The sequence below is a fragment of the Aquarana catesbeiana genome, linkage group LG07 (genome assembly GCF_042186555.1).
Source record: "Aquarana catesbeiana isolate 2022-GZ linkage group LG07, ASM4218655v1, whole genome shotgun sequence".
Taxonomy (NCBI): domain Eukaryota; kingdom Metazoa; phylum Chordata; class Amphibia; order Anura; family Ranidae; genus Aquarana; species Aquarana catesbeiana.
The window spans coordinates 28548386-28561565 of record NC_133330.1 but is presented as its reverse complement, the minus strand read 5'-3'; the positions used below and the strand labels follow the sequence as shown (position 1 = coordinate 28561565).

Below are 13180 nucleotides of genomic sequence, written 5' to 3'. Positions count from 1 at the left end.
CAGGCACAGAAGTGAAGTTGTGGACAAAATCAACCAATGAGGTTTTACCATTTATTCAATGAACCTTTATCTGTCCTCTAGTCTCATGCACAGCTATTCATCTTGTATAAATATAGAGAAGTTGCAATACAAAACATCTATTTCATTTTATTTTTCTCCAAGCATATTTTCAGAATCTTGCTTGACCAACCAGACATTTTTCAAATTTCATTGGACTCTGAAAATAACTGCAATTTATTAAACCTAAGGATCCTTATCTTGGTGTCTAATCTTTATGAAATGAACCTTTTTTTTACTGAAAAAAGAAACAAGTGACCAGTGCACAGTTCTCAGATACACTATATTGTCTAAAGCATTGGGACGCCTACCTTTACACACACATGAACTTTAATGGCATCCCAGTCTTAGTCCGTAGGGTTCAATATTGAGTTGGCCCACCCTTTGCAGCTATAACAGCTTCAACTCTTCTGGGAAGGCTGTCCACAAGGTTTAGGAGTGTGTCTATGGGAATGTTTGACCATTCTTCCAGAAGCGCATTTGTGAGGTCAGGGCACTGATGTTTGACAAGAAGGCCTGGCTCGCAATTTCCACTCTAATTCATCCCAAAGGTGTTCTGTCGGGTTAAGGTCAGGGCTCTGTGCAGGCAAGTCTAGTTTCTCCACCCCAAACTCCCCCATCCATGTCTTTATGGACCTTGCTTGGTGCACTGGTCCAAATCTTTTGATAGAGAGGGGGGATTATGGTGTGGGGTTGTTTTTCAGGGCTTGGCCCCTTAGTTCCAGTGAAGGGAACTCTTAAGGCGTCAGCATACCAAGACATTTTGGACAATTTCATGCTCCCAACTTTGTGGGAACAGTTTGGGGATGGCCCCTTCCTGTTCCAACATGACTGCACACCAGAGCACAAAGCAAGGTCCATAAAGACATAGATGAGCGAGTTTGGGGTGGAGGAACTTGACTGGCCTGTCCTGACCTCAACCCGATAGAACACCTTTAGGATGAATTAGAGCGGGGACTGCGAGCCAGGCCTTCTCGTCCAACATTAGTGCCTGTCCTCTCAAATGCGCTTCTGGAAGAATGGTCAAACATTCCCATAGACACTCCTAAACCTTGTGGACGGCCTTCCCAGAAGAGTGGAAGCTGTTATAGCTGCAAAGGGTGGGCCAACTCAATATTGAAGAAGACTGGGATGTCATTAAAGTTCATGTGCGTGTACAAGCAGGCGTCCCAATACTTTTGACAATGTAGTGTATGTATATAGGGGAACGAGCAAATTGGAGTCAAAACTAGATGCAGATCCGACTTTCTCTCACTTAGTCCATGTGACCGTTTTTCTGTGTATTTGTGACCCCCGCACCTGTAATCCTGGGCAGACAAATGTGATGGATTCATACAGATTTACTGCAGATTTATCACTTTACATGAGATTGAAGTGATGTCACTCTAAGGGCTGATTCAGGTGGTGCGGATAGACTCCGCGTCAGGACGCATACATATACATACAAACTGGGTCAGAACTCCTAATTGTATGTAAGCAGTACCATGCAGACCGTGTCGGCCCCGGCAATTGATTTGCACAGGGTACGAATCTTCCTGCCCTGTTGCTGGCTGTGGCTTTTCCGCACGCAAAGCATGCATGGAGGTAATCTCTCCATTGGAAAGAGTTGTAGATTGATGCTGGTGGCTGGCTGGGTGTGAATGAGCCCTAAACAGATGCAGAATGAAGAAGTGGTCAGGGTCAGGTGCTACTTTAGGGCAGCTGCTGGAGGACTGAAGCTGTAACCTTGTAATAAATCTGTCTCAGTAATGCCTCCGCTGTATGACAGAAATGATAAATGTCCCCCTGTAGTTCCTTGGAGTCTTCTATTTCATGGAGACGTATATTCTTGTCACAGGCAACCTTATGACTGCAGGCAAATATTCATTTCACAGACTTGTGTCCGGGCAACCCTGCAAGGCAATAAAAATCAGATGAGGAACACGAAAATTCTACATTTGATGGCCAATTGCCTGATCCGAACCGGTACTAGCCGCTCATATCAATAGTGACATTAGAACAATCGCATGTGGTCTAATTTGACCAAATCTTCTGCCATATATAGAGATAGGAAGGCCTAGAAAAAAAATGGAAAAAAAAACATTTTTTTCCATTTTTTTACAAAGCCGTTTTTTCTCTTTTTCTAGAAAAAAAAAAAGTATGGAATATGTTCTTTTATAAAAAGTAACATATCTATCCACTTCGGCTCTCACACCTGTTCACCCCTTATGGACCAGAGCAATTTTCTGCTATGAGCAAGTTTATTCAGTGACAATTTTGTCATTACTTAAAGTGGAACTTCAGTAATTTTTTCATCTTTCCATCTAATGTTATGCAGTTTTTTTATCCAGCCAGTAGATGGCAACATAGTGGCCTTTGTACATACTTAGCATGATTTATTTTCACCTATGCTGAAAGATGACTCAACGAGTCATCAGAGCAGTAAATCCTTATCAGACGGCTAAGCGGACAGTCAGTAATTTTTTTCAACTTTCCATCTATTACATCTTCTGCCATTGTTGTTTTAACTTTGGATAGTAAAACATTTTTTCTTTGTGCCAGTAAATACCTTATACAGCCCACTTCCTGTTTCTTAACTGGTAAAAAGCCTAGGCTTATGACATTATGCAGAGCTCTGTCTCTTTCTCTCTCAAATGGTTTCTCCCGTCAAAAAAAGCCTTCTACGATGTGCGCATGGGCTATGCTGACTTCACGCCAGCTGATCGGGAAATTCCGTTCTGCGCATGTGCGGGCTCTGTTTGACGGAGCGCACAAATCGATGGAACACCGGAACCTTCTCTGTGTACTCGGCAAAGCAGCTGTGATTAATCAGATTTGCTGTGTACTAGGGCAGGGGGGATCCTGGCAGCAGGGCAGGACTGGACGTACCAGACACGCCCAGTGATAACATTTGGGCGTGTCTAGTACGCCCAAAGTTTGCAACTGGCTATGACACGGTATTCAAACTATATAACATGTAAAGGCTTAAATTATTGCAAGTTCTCTCAGCTGAAGACAAGCAAATCCTGGAATACAGTGCAAAAAATACTATACAGTGGAACCTTGGTTTACGAGTAATGCGGTTAACGAGCGTTTTGAAAGACGAGCAACTTTTTTTTTTTTAATTTCTGACTCGGTTTGTGAGTGTTGTCTCGCAAAATGAGCAGGGCGTCGGGGACACTTGGAACGGTCCGGAGCCGTTCGGAAATACTCGGAATGACTCGGAAATACTCAGGAACACTCGGAAACACTCTGTTCCACGAGTTTTTCCGAGCCTTTCTGAGGCTTTCCGAGTTCTCTGGCGCCACCTCTGGCCACATGCGGTATTGTAAGTAATAGAAGTCAATGTGGAACGAATTATCTTAGTTTCTATTGACTTCTATGGGGAAACTCGCTTTGATATACGAGTGCTTTGGATTACAAGCATTCTCCTGGAACGAATTATGCTCCTAATCCAAGGTTCCACTGTACTTCTAAACGCAGTTCTCAAACAAGAAAAATACACATTTCTGCCACTAGGGGGAACTGCAGGGGAAAGGCTCCAGTTTAGTTTTCTTGTGGGCTCCATCTCGTAGCTCCTACAGTTGGGTGATTGTTGGGATACAGTAGATGATAGATTCTATCCTCTACAGCTGCTTAATATCTTGATCCCCTTCATTAGATGTTAAAGCGGAACCTTAGTCCTAAGGCGGAAGCTCCACTTTTCTGCCCCCTCCCCTTCTCTTTTTTTCCCACTCCTGCCTAGATTGCCTAGGTCAGTGATGGCGAACCTTGGCACCCCAGATGTTTTGGAACTACATTTCCCATGATGCTCAACTACATTGTTGAGTGCATGAGCATCATGGAAAATGTAGTTCCAAAACATCTGGGGTGCCAAGGTTCGCCATCACTGGCCTAGGTGATCTGAGCGGAAGTTGCCCCCTCCATTGCCTGCAGCATCTTTGGACATGTCACAGGTCCCAGAAGGCTGTGGGACCATTCGCAGCGCATGCACAGTGGGGAGCTGGCTGTGAACCTGCAAGGAGTTAGTAAAAATGCCGGCACCAGGGACCCGAAGATTGGAAAACTGACCCGGGTGAGGGCGGGGGCTGGATCCCTGGATAGGTAAGGGTCCTTTTTATTAAAAGTCAGCAGCTTCATATTATCACTTACATTGACACCGTGGATGGAGATGTGGTCGTGATCCATGGTCAGAAATGTAACGGCGTCCTGGATAGAGGGAAACACCTGAGATTTGGTGATGGTTTCATTGAATAGGTTCCCTTCCTCCAGGCCGGTGATCACGGTCACTGTATAAATGAAATATTGATATTATTGTCACTGTATCTATAGAAATATATGGAGCAAAATAGGCAACATCTCTTTTGAATAATAAGGCCCCATTCACACTTGGTGATTTGGAATCACGGGGGGGGGGGTTGGGTTGGGGGGGTCAAGTGGCAACTGCTGCAAAATGTGCGACATGCGGTGTCATTCATTGTAAATGGCAGCCCAAACACGGTGTGATTTTGCTGCGATTTTGCCGCGATTTTGCCGCGAGAGTCACTCTGCAATTGCAGCAAAACGCACCTTTAAGCGCTAGCCGACCATCCGCCGGCGACCCGCGATCGCTGTGTACAGAGGCAGAACGGGGTACTGCCTATGTAAACAAGGCGATTCCCCGTTCTGCCAGATGAGATGTCAGAGATCTTCTGTTTCCAGTGATCGGGAACAGCGATCTCTGTCATGTCCCTGGTAGCCCATCCCCCCCTACAGTTAGAACACACCCAGCGAACACACTTAACCCCCTTGATCGCCCCCCTAGTGTTAACCCCTTCCCTGCCGGTGTCTTTTTTACCTTGATCAGTGCATTTTTATAGCACCGTACATTGTAATAATGTCACTGGTCCCCAAAAAGTGTCATTTGGGGTCAGATTTGTTCGCCGCAATGTCGCAGTCCCGCTAGAAATCGCAGATCGCCACCATTACTAGTAAAAACAATAAAGTATACATTTTAAAAAAGTCCCTAATTCTATCCCATAGTTTGTAGATGCAATAACGTTTACGCAAACCAATCTATATACGCCTATTGAGTTTTTTTTTTTTTTGCCAAAAATATGTAGAAGAATTAATAACTGATGAATAAATGTTTTTTTTTTTGATATTTTTGGGGGTAAATGTATTATAGCAGAAAGTTAAAAAAAATTTTTTTTTTCAAAATTGTCGGTCTTTTTTTTTTTTGTTTATAGCGCAAAAAATAAAAACCGCAGAGGTGATAAAATACCACCAAAAGAAAGCTCTATTTGTGGGGGAAAAAAAGGACGTCTATTTTGTTTGGATACAACGTCGCACGACCACACAATTGTCAGTGACGCAGTTGCCGTATCGCACAAAAAGGCCTGATCATTAAGGGGCAAATCCTTCCGGGGCTGAAGTTAAAAATCGCGTGAAGCTTGTCACCTAAAAAGAAGGAGGAGCTTCTTTCGGGTGACAAACGCACACAGGGCAGCCCATTCATTTCACGACACGCAGAATCGCGTAAAAAAAAAAAACACGGCCACACATAAAGCGCGAGCAAGAACGCAAGTTCACTCTACGTAAAGTTTGAATGGGGCCTAAAGCAACACAGCAAAAGAAAATAACCTCAGTAGTAGTAGACTCATTCGCTCCGTACTCCATGTGTTAGCGAGTGCGTAATGCGCATGCACTGGCATGTATTGTAAAACTTGTGTGCATTGAGGTGCATTATAAGACATCAGTAGGCACTTTATGAAAATATAGGAGTTTAGTCTTTCCTTATTCTATCCAAATCTAAAAAAAAAAAAAAAAAAAAAAAAAAAAAGGTTTGTCTGCACGTATACGCACAAAACTTCCCTTCTGAAATGGGAAAGAGGGGCACCTTTTAGCACAATACACACCCCCTAACGTGAAATTATTATTTTGTGATGATGCAAACTTTTTGAAGATATTAAAAGCATTCGCTACCATTGCAGCCCGCCAGGTACACATCCACTTCTATTTCAGCAAAATTCTTGAAAATCTGCAAGATAAAAATAACTTTTTTTACATTTAATCAGTTACTTCCTGGTTTCCGGCCTAGGCTAAACTGATGTCATACATCTCAGGAGTCTTCATGGGCATTTTTTTCCTTTCATCTGGAGAAGGGGATTTCTCAGCTAAGCACACTCTCCAGCCTGCATGCCTGAGCTAAGGGCAGATGGATTCTAGAAGTAAATGCTACAGCTACATACTGTAAATTGTCTGCCCTTACTCAAGATGGTCGCACCTAGAAATGCTAAGGTATTTTTCAAAGTAATTTCTCAACAAAATAAAGCATGAAGACATGAATGGATGGGGGAGCTTGCTTTGAATATTAACCACTTGCTCACCGCCTACCGCAGATGCACAGTATTGCTGCTCACTGATTGGTTCCTAGAGGTTACTGCATATCCTTAGTGCACAGCATTACTGCTCACTGATTGGTTGCTAAAGGTTGCAGCACATCATCTTCTCACTGCCATGGAAACATGGAGCAGTTTCTCACATGTGGCGCAAAAGTTGCACCATGCGATTTCCGTACGGATGCGTTTTTAAAAAGCGCAGGAAAATGAATGAGCTGTCATGCCCATGCAAACCCACACGGAGAGCCATATATACATGAACCGGGCCTTAGGGCCTGATCACACCAGGAGCATTAGGACTGCGCCGACCACAGGTATGATACTAAAAAAAAAGAAGCAAAATGATACCCCAGCTCCACTGCCAATATGATGATCTATGAACTGTGATCCGGTGCTCTAGCCAGGACGTTCAGGCCCCAAAATGCAGTATTTGAACCAGAAAAGGGCTGGCGACTCGGATGCTCTTGAATAAAAGTCCTTTATTGGGTTACATGGGTACACGGGTACAGGCTACGCTGACGCGTTTCGGCTAAGAAGCCTTCATCAAAGCATGTATGTAAGTATGATACTAAAAAACATCAGCTGGGAAATTTCAGTATTTAATGAACTTACTTTTCTTAATACTTTGACGCAGGCGGTATCTACGAAATTTGCAGGAGAAAAGTCCAGGATCAAAGAGTGGAAATTTGGTTTGTCCAAACCCAGAGATTGCAGCAGGCTCCTCCCACCGGGCTCATCTCTGGTCGCCTGGCCGGGGACAACGATAATGGAGCCCTCAGTCATATCTTGCTCTTTGTTCTATCATTATGTCGGGATGGGAAATGATAATAGGTTAGTCTTCAGATTTATTTACTCTTTTTCCCTTCTTTGTTGCGGAGATGCAACAAAGAAGGGAAAAAGAGTAAAAAACAAGTGTTTTATTAAAAAAAAAAAAAAAAAAAACACACAAAAAAAAAAAAAAAAAAAAAAAAAAAAACGACACAGAAGATGTTATTAGTACACAGTAGGGTTGCACACCGATACCGGTACTTAGCATTTGCACAAGTACTTGTACTCCTGTATTTGCTCCGATAACTGATACCAATACAAAATGAATGGGCTCAAATTGCATTGCAAAGAATTGCATGTGATTTGAACAAAAATGCGGTGCGATTCCTGTCTGAATCTGATGCAGTTTCCCCACACCGTATCAGTTTGAACCCAGGCTTGTCATAAGTGACTTCAGACTGGGTTCACACAGGAGTGGTGCCGTAAACTGCATGCAATTTAGAGAGGAATCGCATCTGATTCTTTGCAGTGCGATTTGAGCCCATTGATTTTGTAACAATAAATGGCACTGCAAGCATGACGTGTTTTTGCACGTTTCCTAAAAACACGCAGGTGTGAATGGAGCCTTAGGGTTTCATATCTACTGTAACACGGGCAATAAAACATGCAGGAGCAGAACTGAAAAAAGAAAGGATTGGGTAAATCTCACCTCTTCTCTCTCATAGTCAAGTTTTCCAAGTTCCAGACGATCAAACGCCAGATTGTCATTCCCCGAGATCTGTGGCAGGGGAAGTAGATTGGTACATTAATCTCATATGTCGGCATGTGTAAGGGGGCTCTGCTCTGCCGCCCCCCCCCCCCCAAAAAAAAAGCACCTTGGCCCCATGTTGATGGGGACAAGGGCCTCTTACTGACAACCATGGCCAGTGGTTGTGTGGGTCTGCGGGCAGGGGGCTTATCAGAATCTGGAAGCCCCCTTTAACAAGAGGGTCCCCAGATCCAGCCTCCCCCTATGTGAATGAGTATGGGGTACATTATTACCCTACCCATTTACCCAAAAAAAGGGTAGTGTTAAAGGGTAGAAGCGGAAGGGGAAGACCAGAGGAAGAAAACACGGAGCTGCGACGGGGTACATTCTTCATTTTTAATAAAGGACATTTCCAAAACCTGTCTCTTGTTTTTTTGTAACACTATACTTTTTTTGGGTGAATGAGTATGTACATTGTACCCCATACTCATTCAATTAGAGGGGGGGTGGGATCTGGGGGCCCCCTTGTTAAGGGGGGCTTCCAGATTCTAAAAAGCCCCCTGCCTGCAGACCCTCACAACCACCAGCCAGGGTTGTCGGGAAGAGGTCCTTGTCCCCATCAACATGGGAAAAGGGGCTTTGGGGTGGAGGGCGCAGAGCCCCCCCCCTGCCCCAAAGCACCCACCTCCCCATGTTGAGGGCATGTGGCCTGGTACGGTCAAGGAGGGGGGCGCTTGCTCGTCCACTCCCTCCTAGCTCTGTCCCAGCCTGTATGCAGGGAGACATAAGCAGGAGGAGCTTCTAGTCCTCTGCTGCTGATCACATGTTAAAAAAAAAAAAACCTTTGGAATCAAGAGCCTTGAGGCGATTCAGTTCGCATTTGCAGCGCTCTACAAATTATTCATTCATTCATTCATAGAGTAAAATAAATAATTAATATCAATAAGCTGTTTTAAATTGGCATTCAAATATACAGTATGCTTTAAATGACATTTTTATAATTTTTTTGGCAATAAAATGGTGTGGGCAAATTTCTGCAAGTCACAGGCTGCGTCACACCTCTCCAACCTGTGTTTTAGAATAGCAGGGAGGTGAAGCCTCCATTAATCTACATGTAAACCCCCCCCCCATTGTGTTTAGCTTGTTAGTGGGCATGGAGGAGGGGGGGGGGGAGTAGGCTGTCATTTACCACTGTGAATACGCCCACATGTGTGACTCTATAGTCACATGGGCTGCTCAGATGTGATAGGGAGGAAGTTCTCAGCAACTCACTGAAAACTGAGCATGTGCAGAGCTGCCAACACTGCTGTGCAAAATCCCCAACTGTATTGGGGACATGAACAGAAAGGGGGAGATGGAGAGGAGCAGGATCAACCAGGCTTTTTGGAGAATACAGAAAACTAATCTCACAGTGACTGAGTGAGTATGAACAGCATGGAATACACCATTTATTGATCGTTTTTTTAGGATGTGGATCACACACTCATTGCATTTTGAACATGATGGGGGGGAATGCGGGTTTCTTACCGTTTTGGTGTGAACGAGCCCTTACATTTTGGTCTAAGAACATTCAATCAGAAAAGGGAATAATATGAAGAGGACCTCTGCTAAGCGTATGGAGATTTCTGTGCTCATTACTGACAGCGTCATGAATCAGCTACTGCAGAGAGGGAATACCTATACAGAATTGATACAATGTTGCAGAGACAAAACCCCATTGTTTATCTTAGGTTATGCCGCGTACACACGATCGGATTTTCCGACAACAAAACCGTGGATTCTTGTTCGAAGGGTGTTGGCTCAAACTTGTCTTGCATACACACGGTCACACAAATGTTGGCTCAAAAATTCCGAACATGAGAACGCGGTGACGTACAAGATGTACGACGAGCCGAGAAAAAGGAAGTTCAATAGCCAGTGCGGCTCTTCTTCTTGATTCCGAGCATGCGTGAGCTTTCGTGCGACGGACTTGTGTACACGCGATCGGAAATTTCCGACAACAAGTTTTGTTGGCGGAATATTTGAGAACATGCTTTCAAACATTTGTTGGCGGAAATTTCAACAGCAAATGTTCGATGGAGCGTACACACGGTCGGACTTTCCGAAAACGAGCTCACATCGAACATTTCCCGTCGGAAAATCCGACCGTGTGTACGCGGCATAAAGCTCCGTTTAAAAGTGGTGATGCTTCCATTTGAGACATTGAACTTTATTACGATGGGGCATTTGGTTTGCTATGCCAAAAACAAATGTAAAGCCAATCTCTGCTTACCTCTTTAGGTTCATTTCCCTTCTTCGCTTTTTTCAAAGCTTTTTCTTCTCTTCTCTTTATTTTCTTTAAGGCTTTTCTCTTCTTTTCGATGATTCTTTCAACATCCAGTCCACACTGTCACAAAAGGATGGACAAACGGAAAGTGGCTGAGTTAATTTCCCCTTTTTGCCATTTATTTTTGCCTGTTGATAATCCTGGGAATACGACACTTCCTGCCCTCGGGTGACAACGCTCACTCCCTGCACTGTATCTATGGAGGGAGGCATATTACCCTAGTCTGCTCTTCTGATTTGGACTACTAATCCCTATCCACTCCTCTTCTCCATTACATAAGGAGGTGTTCTTTTGTAGTGCACAAAAGGTAGCTGGGAAACTGGTAAGATTATTTTATATATCGGTTTAGTGCACAAGGAAGTTACCAGGACACCAGCATTTTAGGGGGTCAATAGGTATTTATCTATATTTGCAAAAATGTGTAAAAAAAATTAAAAAATTAAAGAAAGTAAAAAGAAGCAAAGAAAAAAAGTAAGGAGAAAAAGTAAAACCGATGCAGCCACCAAGTCTAAGAGCCCTTTCACACTGGGACGGGGGCGGCGTCGGCAGTAAAACGCCGCTATTATTAGCGGAGTTTTACCGTCGGTATGCGGCCGCTAGCGGGGCGGTTTTACCCCCCTCTAGCGGCCGAGAAAGGGTTAAATACCACCGCAAAGCGCCTCTGCAGAGGCGCTTTGCCGGCGGTATAGCCGCGCCGTCCCATTGATTTCAATGGGCAGGAGTGGTAAAGGAGCGTTATACACACTGCTCCTTCACCGCTCCGAAGATGCTGCTGGCAGGACTTTTTTTTCCTGCCAGCGCATCGCTCCAGTGTGCAAGCCCTCGGGGCTTGCACACTGGGATGACAGCAGCGGCACTTTTGGGTCGGTTTGCAGGCGCTATTATTAGCGCAATAGCGCCTGCAAACCGCCCCAGTGTGAAAGGGCTCTAAGGACTGGTAAGCTGCAATATATTACTTTTTTGTTTTGGGGTTTAGATATCCTTTAACCCCCTCCTGCCCAGTCCTGGCATCCCTCTAACTGGTCTTACCCGATCATGTGACCGCTGTCATTGGCTGTCACATGATCAAAGGATGGTCCGTCCGGCTCCCAATCATTACAAGTGACAGCTCAGTCATTGTTCTGGGAGCTTGCAGTGAGTGTGCTGTTGGCACAGAAACCTCTGCTGCCCATGGATGCGTATGTGCGGCGTGAGGGCATTAAAGTCCACTCTTTGCCACTGCACATATGCACTACATAGGCAGCAACAGGTTAAAGAATATGTAAACCCCAAACTTCATATTCCTTGATTGGTGCCTGCTGGTTCCATGTGCTTGTATGAAAAAGTGTTCCTTCTAGTTCGTCTGCTTTCCTTTTAAAAACTGACCACCCTAGACATGAAAGTGCAGCAGGGTCAGCTGCTCCAATGATCAGACTTGTGCTGACACCCACCCCCTCCCCCTTTTCCACAGCCAATCACTGGGAAGACCAGTGTACTGCTGTTTCTCCTCCCCTAGCTCTCTGAGCTTCTTACGCAGCTGATAAAAGAGGGGATGTGATTACTTAATAAAGAAAAGGGGGAAAAAGGTATTTATAATGTTTTTATATCTATACACAAATATAAATAATTGTGAAGTGGAATGAAAATGATAAATGGTTTTCAAAATTCTTTACAAATAAATATCTAAAAATTGTGGTGTACATTTGTATGGCGCCCCCCGGAGTCAATACTTTGTAGAACCGCCTTTTGCTGCAATTACAGCTGCAAGTCTTTTTTGGGGATGTCTCTACCAGCTTTGTACATCTAGAGAGTGACATTTTTGGCCATTCTTCTTTGCAAAATAGCTCAAGCTCTGTCAGATTGGATGTAGAGCGTTCGTGAACAGCAATTTTCAAGTCTTGCCACAGATTCTCAATTTTAGGTTTGGTCTGGACTTTGACTGGGCCATTCTAACACATGAATATGCTTTGATCTAAACCATTCCATTGTAGCTCTGGCTGTATGTTTAGGGTCGTTGTCCTGCTGGAAGGTGAACCTCCACCCCAGTCTCAAGTCTTTTGCAGACTCTAACAGGTTTTCTTCTAAGATTGCCCCGTATTTGGCTCCATCTTCCCATCAACTCTGACCAGCTTCCCTGTCTCTGCTGAAGAAAAGCATCCCCACAACATGATGTCACCACCATGTTTCACGGTGGGGATGGTGTGTTCAGGGTGATGTGCAGTGTTTGTTTTCTGCCACACATAGAGTTTTGCTTTTATTGGTCTCATCTGACCAGAGGACCTTCTTTCACATGTTTGCTGTGTCCCCCACATGGCTTCTCACAAACTGCAAACCTGACTTCTTATGGCTTTCTTTTAACAATGGCTTTCTTCTTGTCACTCTTCCATAAAGGGCAGATTTGTGGAGAGCACGACTAATAGTTGTCCTGTGGACAGATTCTCCCACCTGAGCTGTGGATCTCTGCAGCTCCTCCAGAGTTACCATGGACCTCTTGGCTCTTCTCTGATGAATGTTCTCCTTGCCCGGCCGGTCAGTTTAGGTGGACGGCCATGTCTTGGAGGGTTGCAGTTGTTCCATACTCTTTCTATTTTCAGATCGTGGATTGAACAGAGCTCCATGAGATGTTCAAAGCTTGGGATATCTTTTTACAACCTAACCCTGCTTTAAACTTCTCCACAACTTTATCCCTGACCTGTCTGGTGTGTTCCTTGGCCTTCATGATGCTGTTTGTTCACTAAAGTTCTCTAACAAACTTCTGAGGGCTTCACAGAACAGCTGTATTTATACCGAGATTCAATTACACACAGGTGAACTCTATTTACTAATTAGGTGACTTCTGAAGGCAACTGGTTCCACTAGATTGCAGTTAGGGGTATCAGAGTAAAGGGAGCTGAATACAAATGCACGCCACACTTTTCACATATTTATTTGTAAACAATTTTG

At 44.3% G+C, this 13180-nt stretch overlaps 1 protein-coding gene across 2 annotated transcripts in view; it reads right to left on the bottom strand.

Annotated features, from left to right (window-relative positions):
• Positions 1-1159: 1159 nt before the first annotated feature.
• Positions 1160-13180, bottom strand: part of LOC141102826 (solute carrier family 26 member 6-like) — a 48650-nt gene continuing 36629 nt past the window's right edge. For both annotated transcript variants that reach the window (XM_073591850.1, XM_073591852.1), the window contains exons 16-21: positions 10205-10318; positions 7894-7962; positions 7029-7214; positions 6001-6055; positions 4189-4325; positions 1160-1949 (exon numbers count right to left, since the gene is read on the bottom strand). In XM_073591850.1, coding sequence (XP_073447951.1) covers positions 1926-1949; positions 4189-4325; positions 6001-6055; positions 7029-7214; positions 7894-7962; positions 10205-10318 — 585 coding nt within the window. In that variant the 3' untranslated portion in view covers positions 1160-1925. The remainder of the gene's footprint in view (positions 1950-4188; positions 4326-6000; positions 6056-7028; positions 7215-7893; positions 7963-10204; positions 10319-13180) is intronic.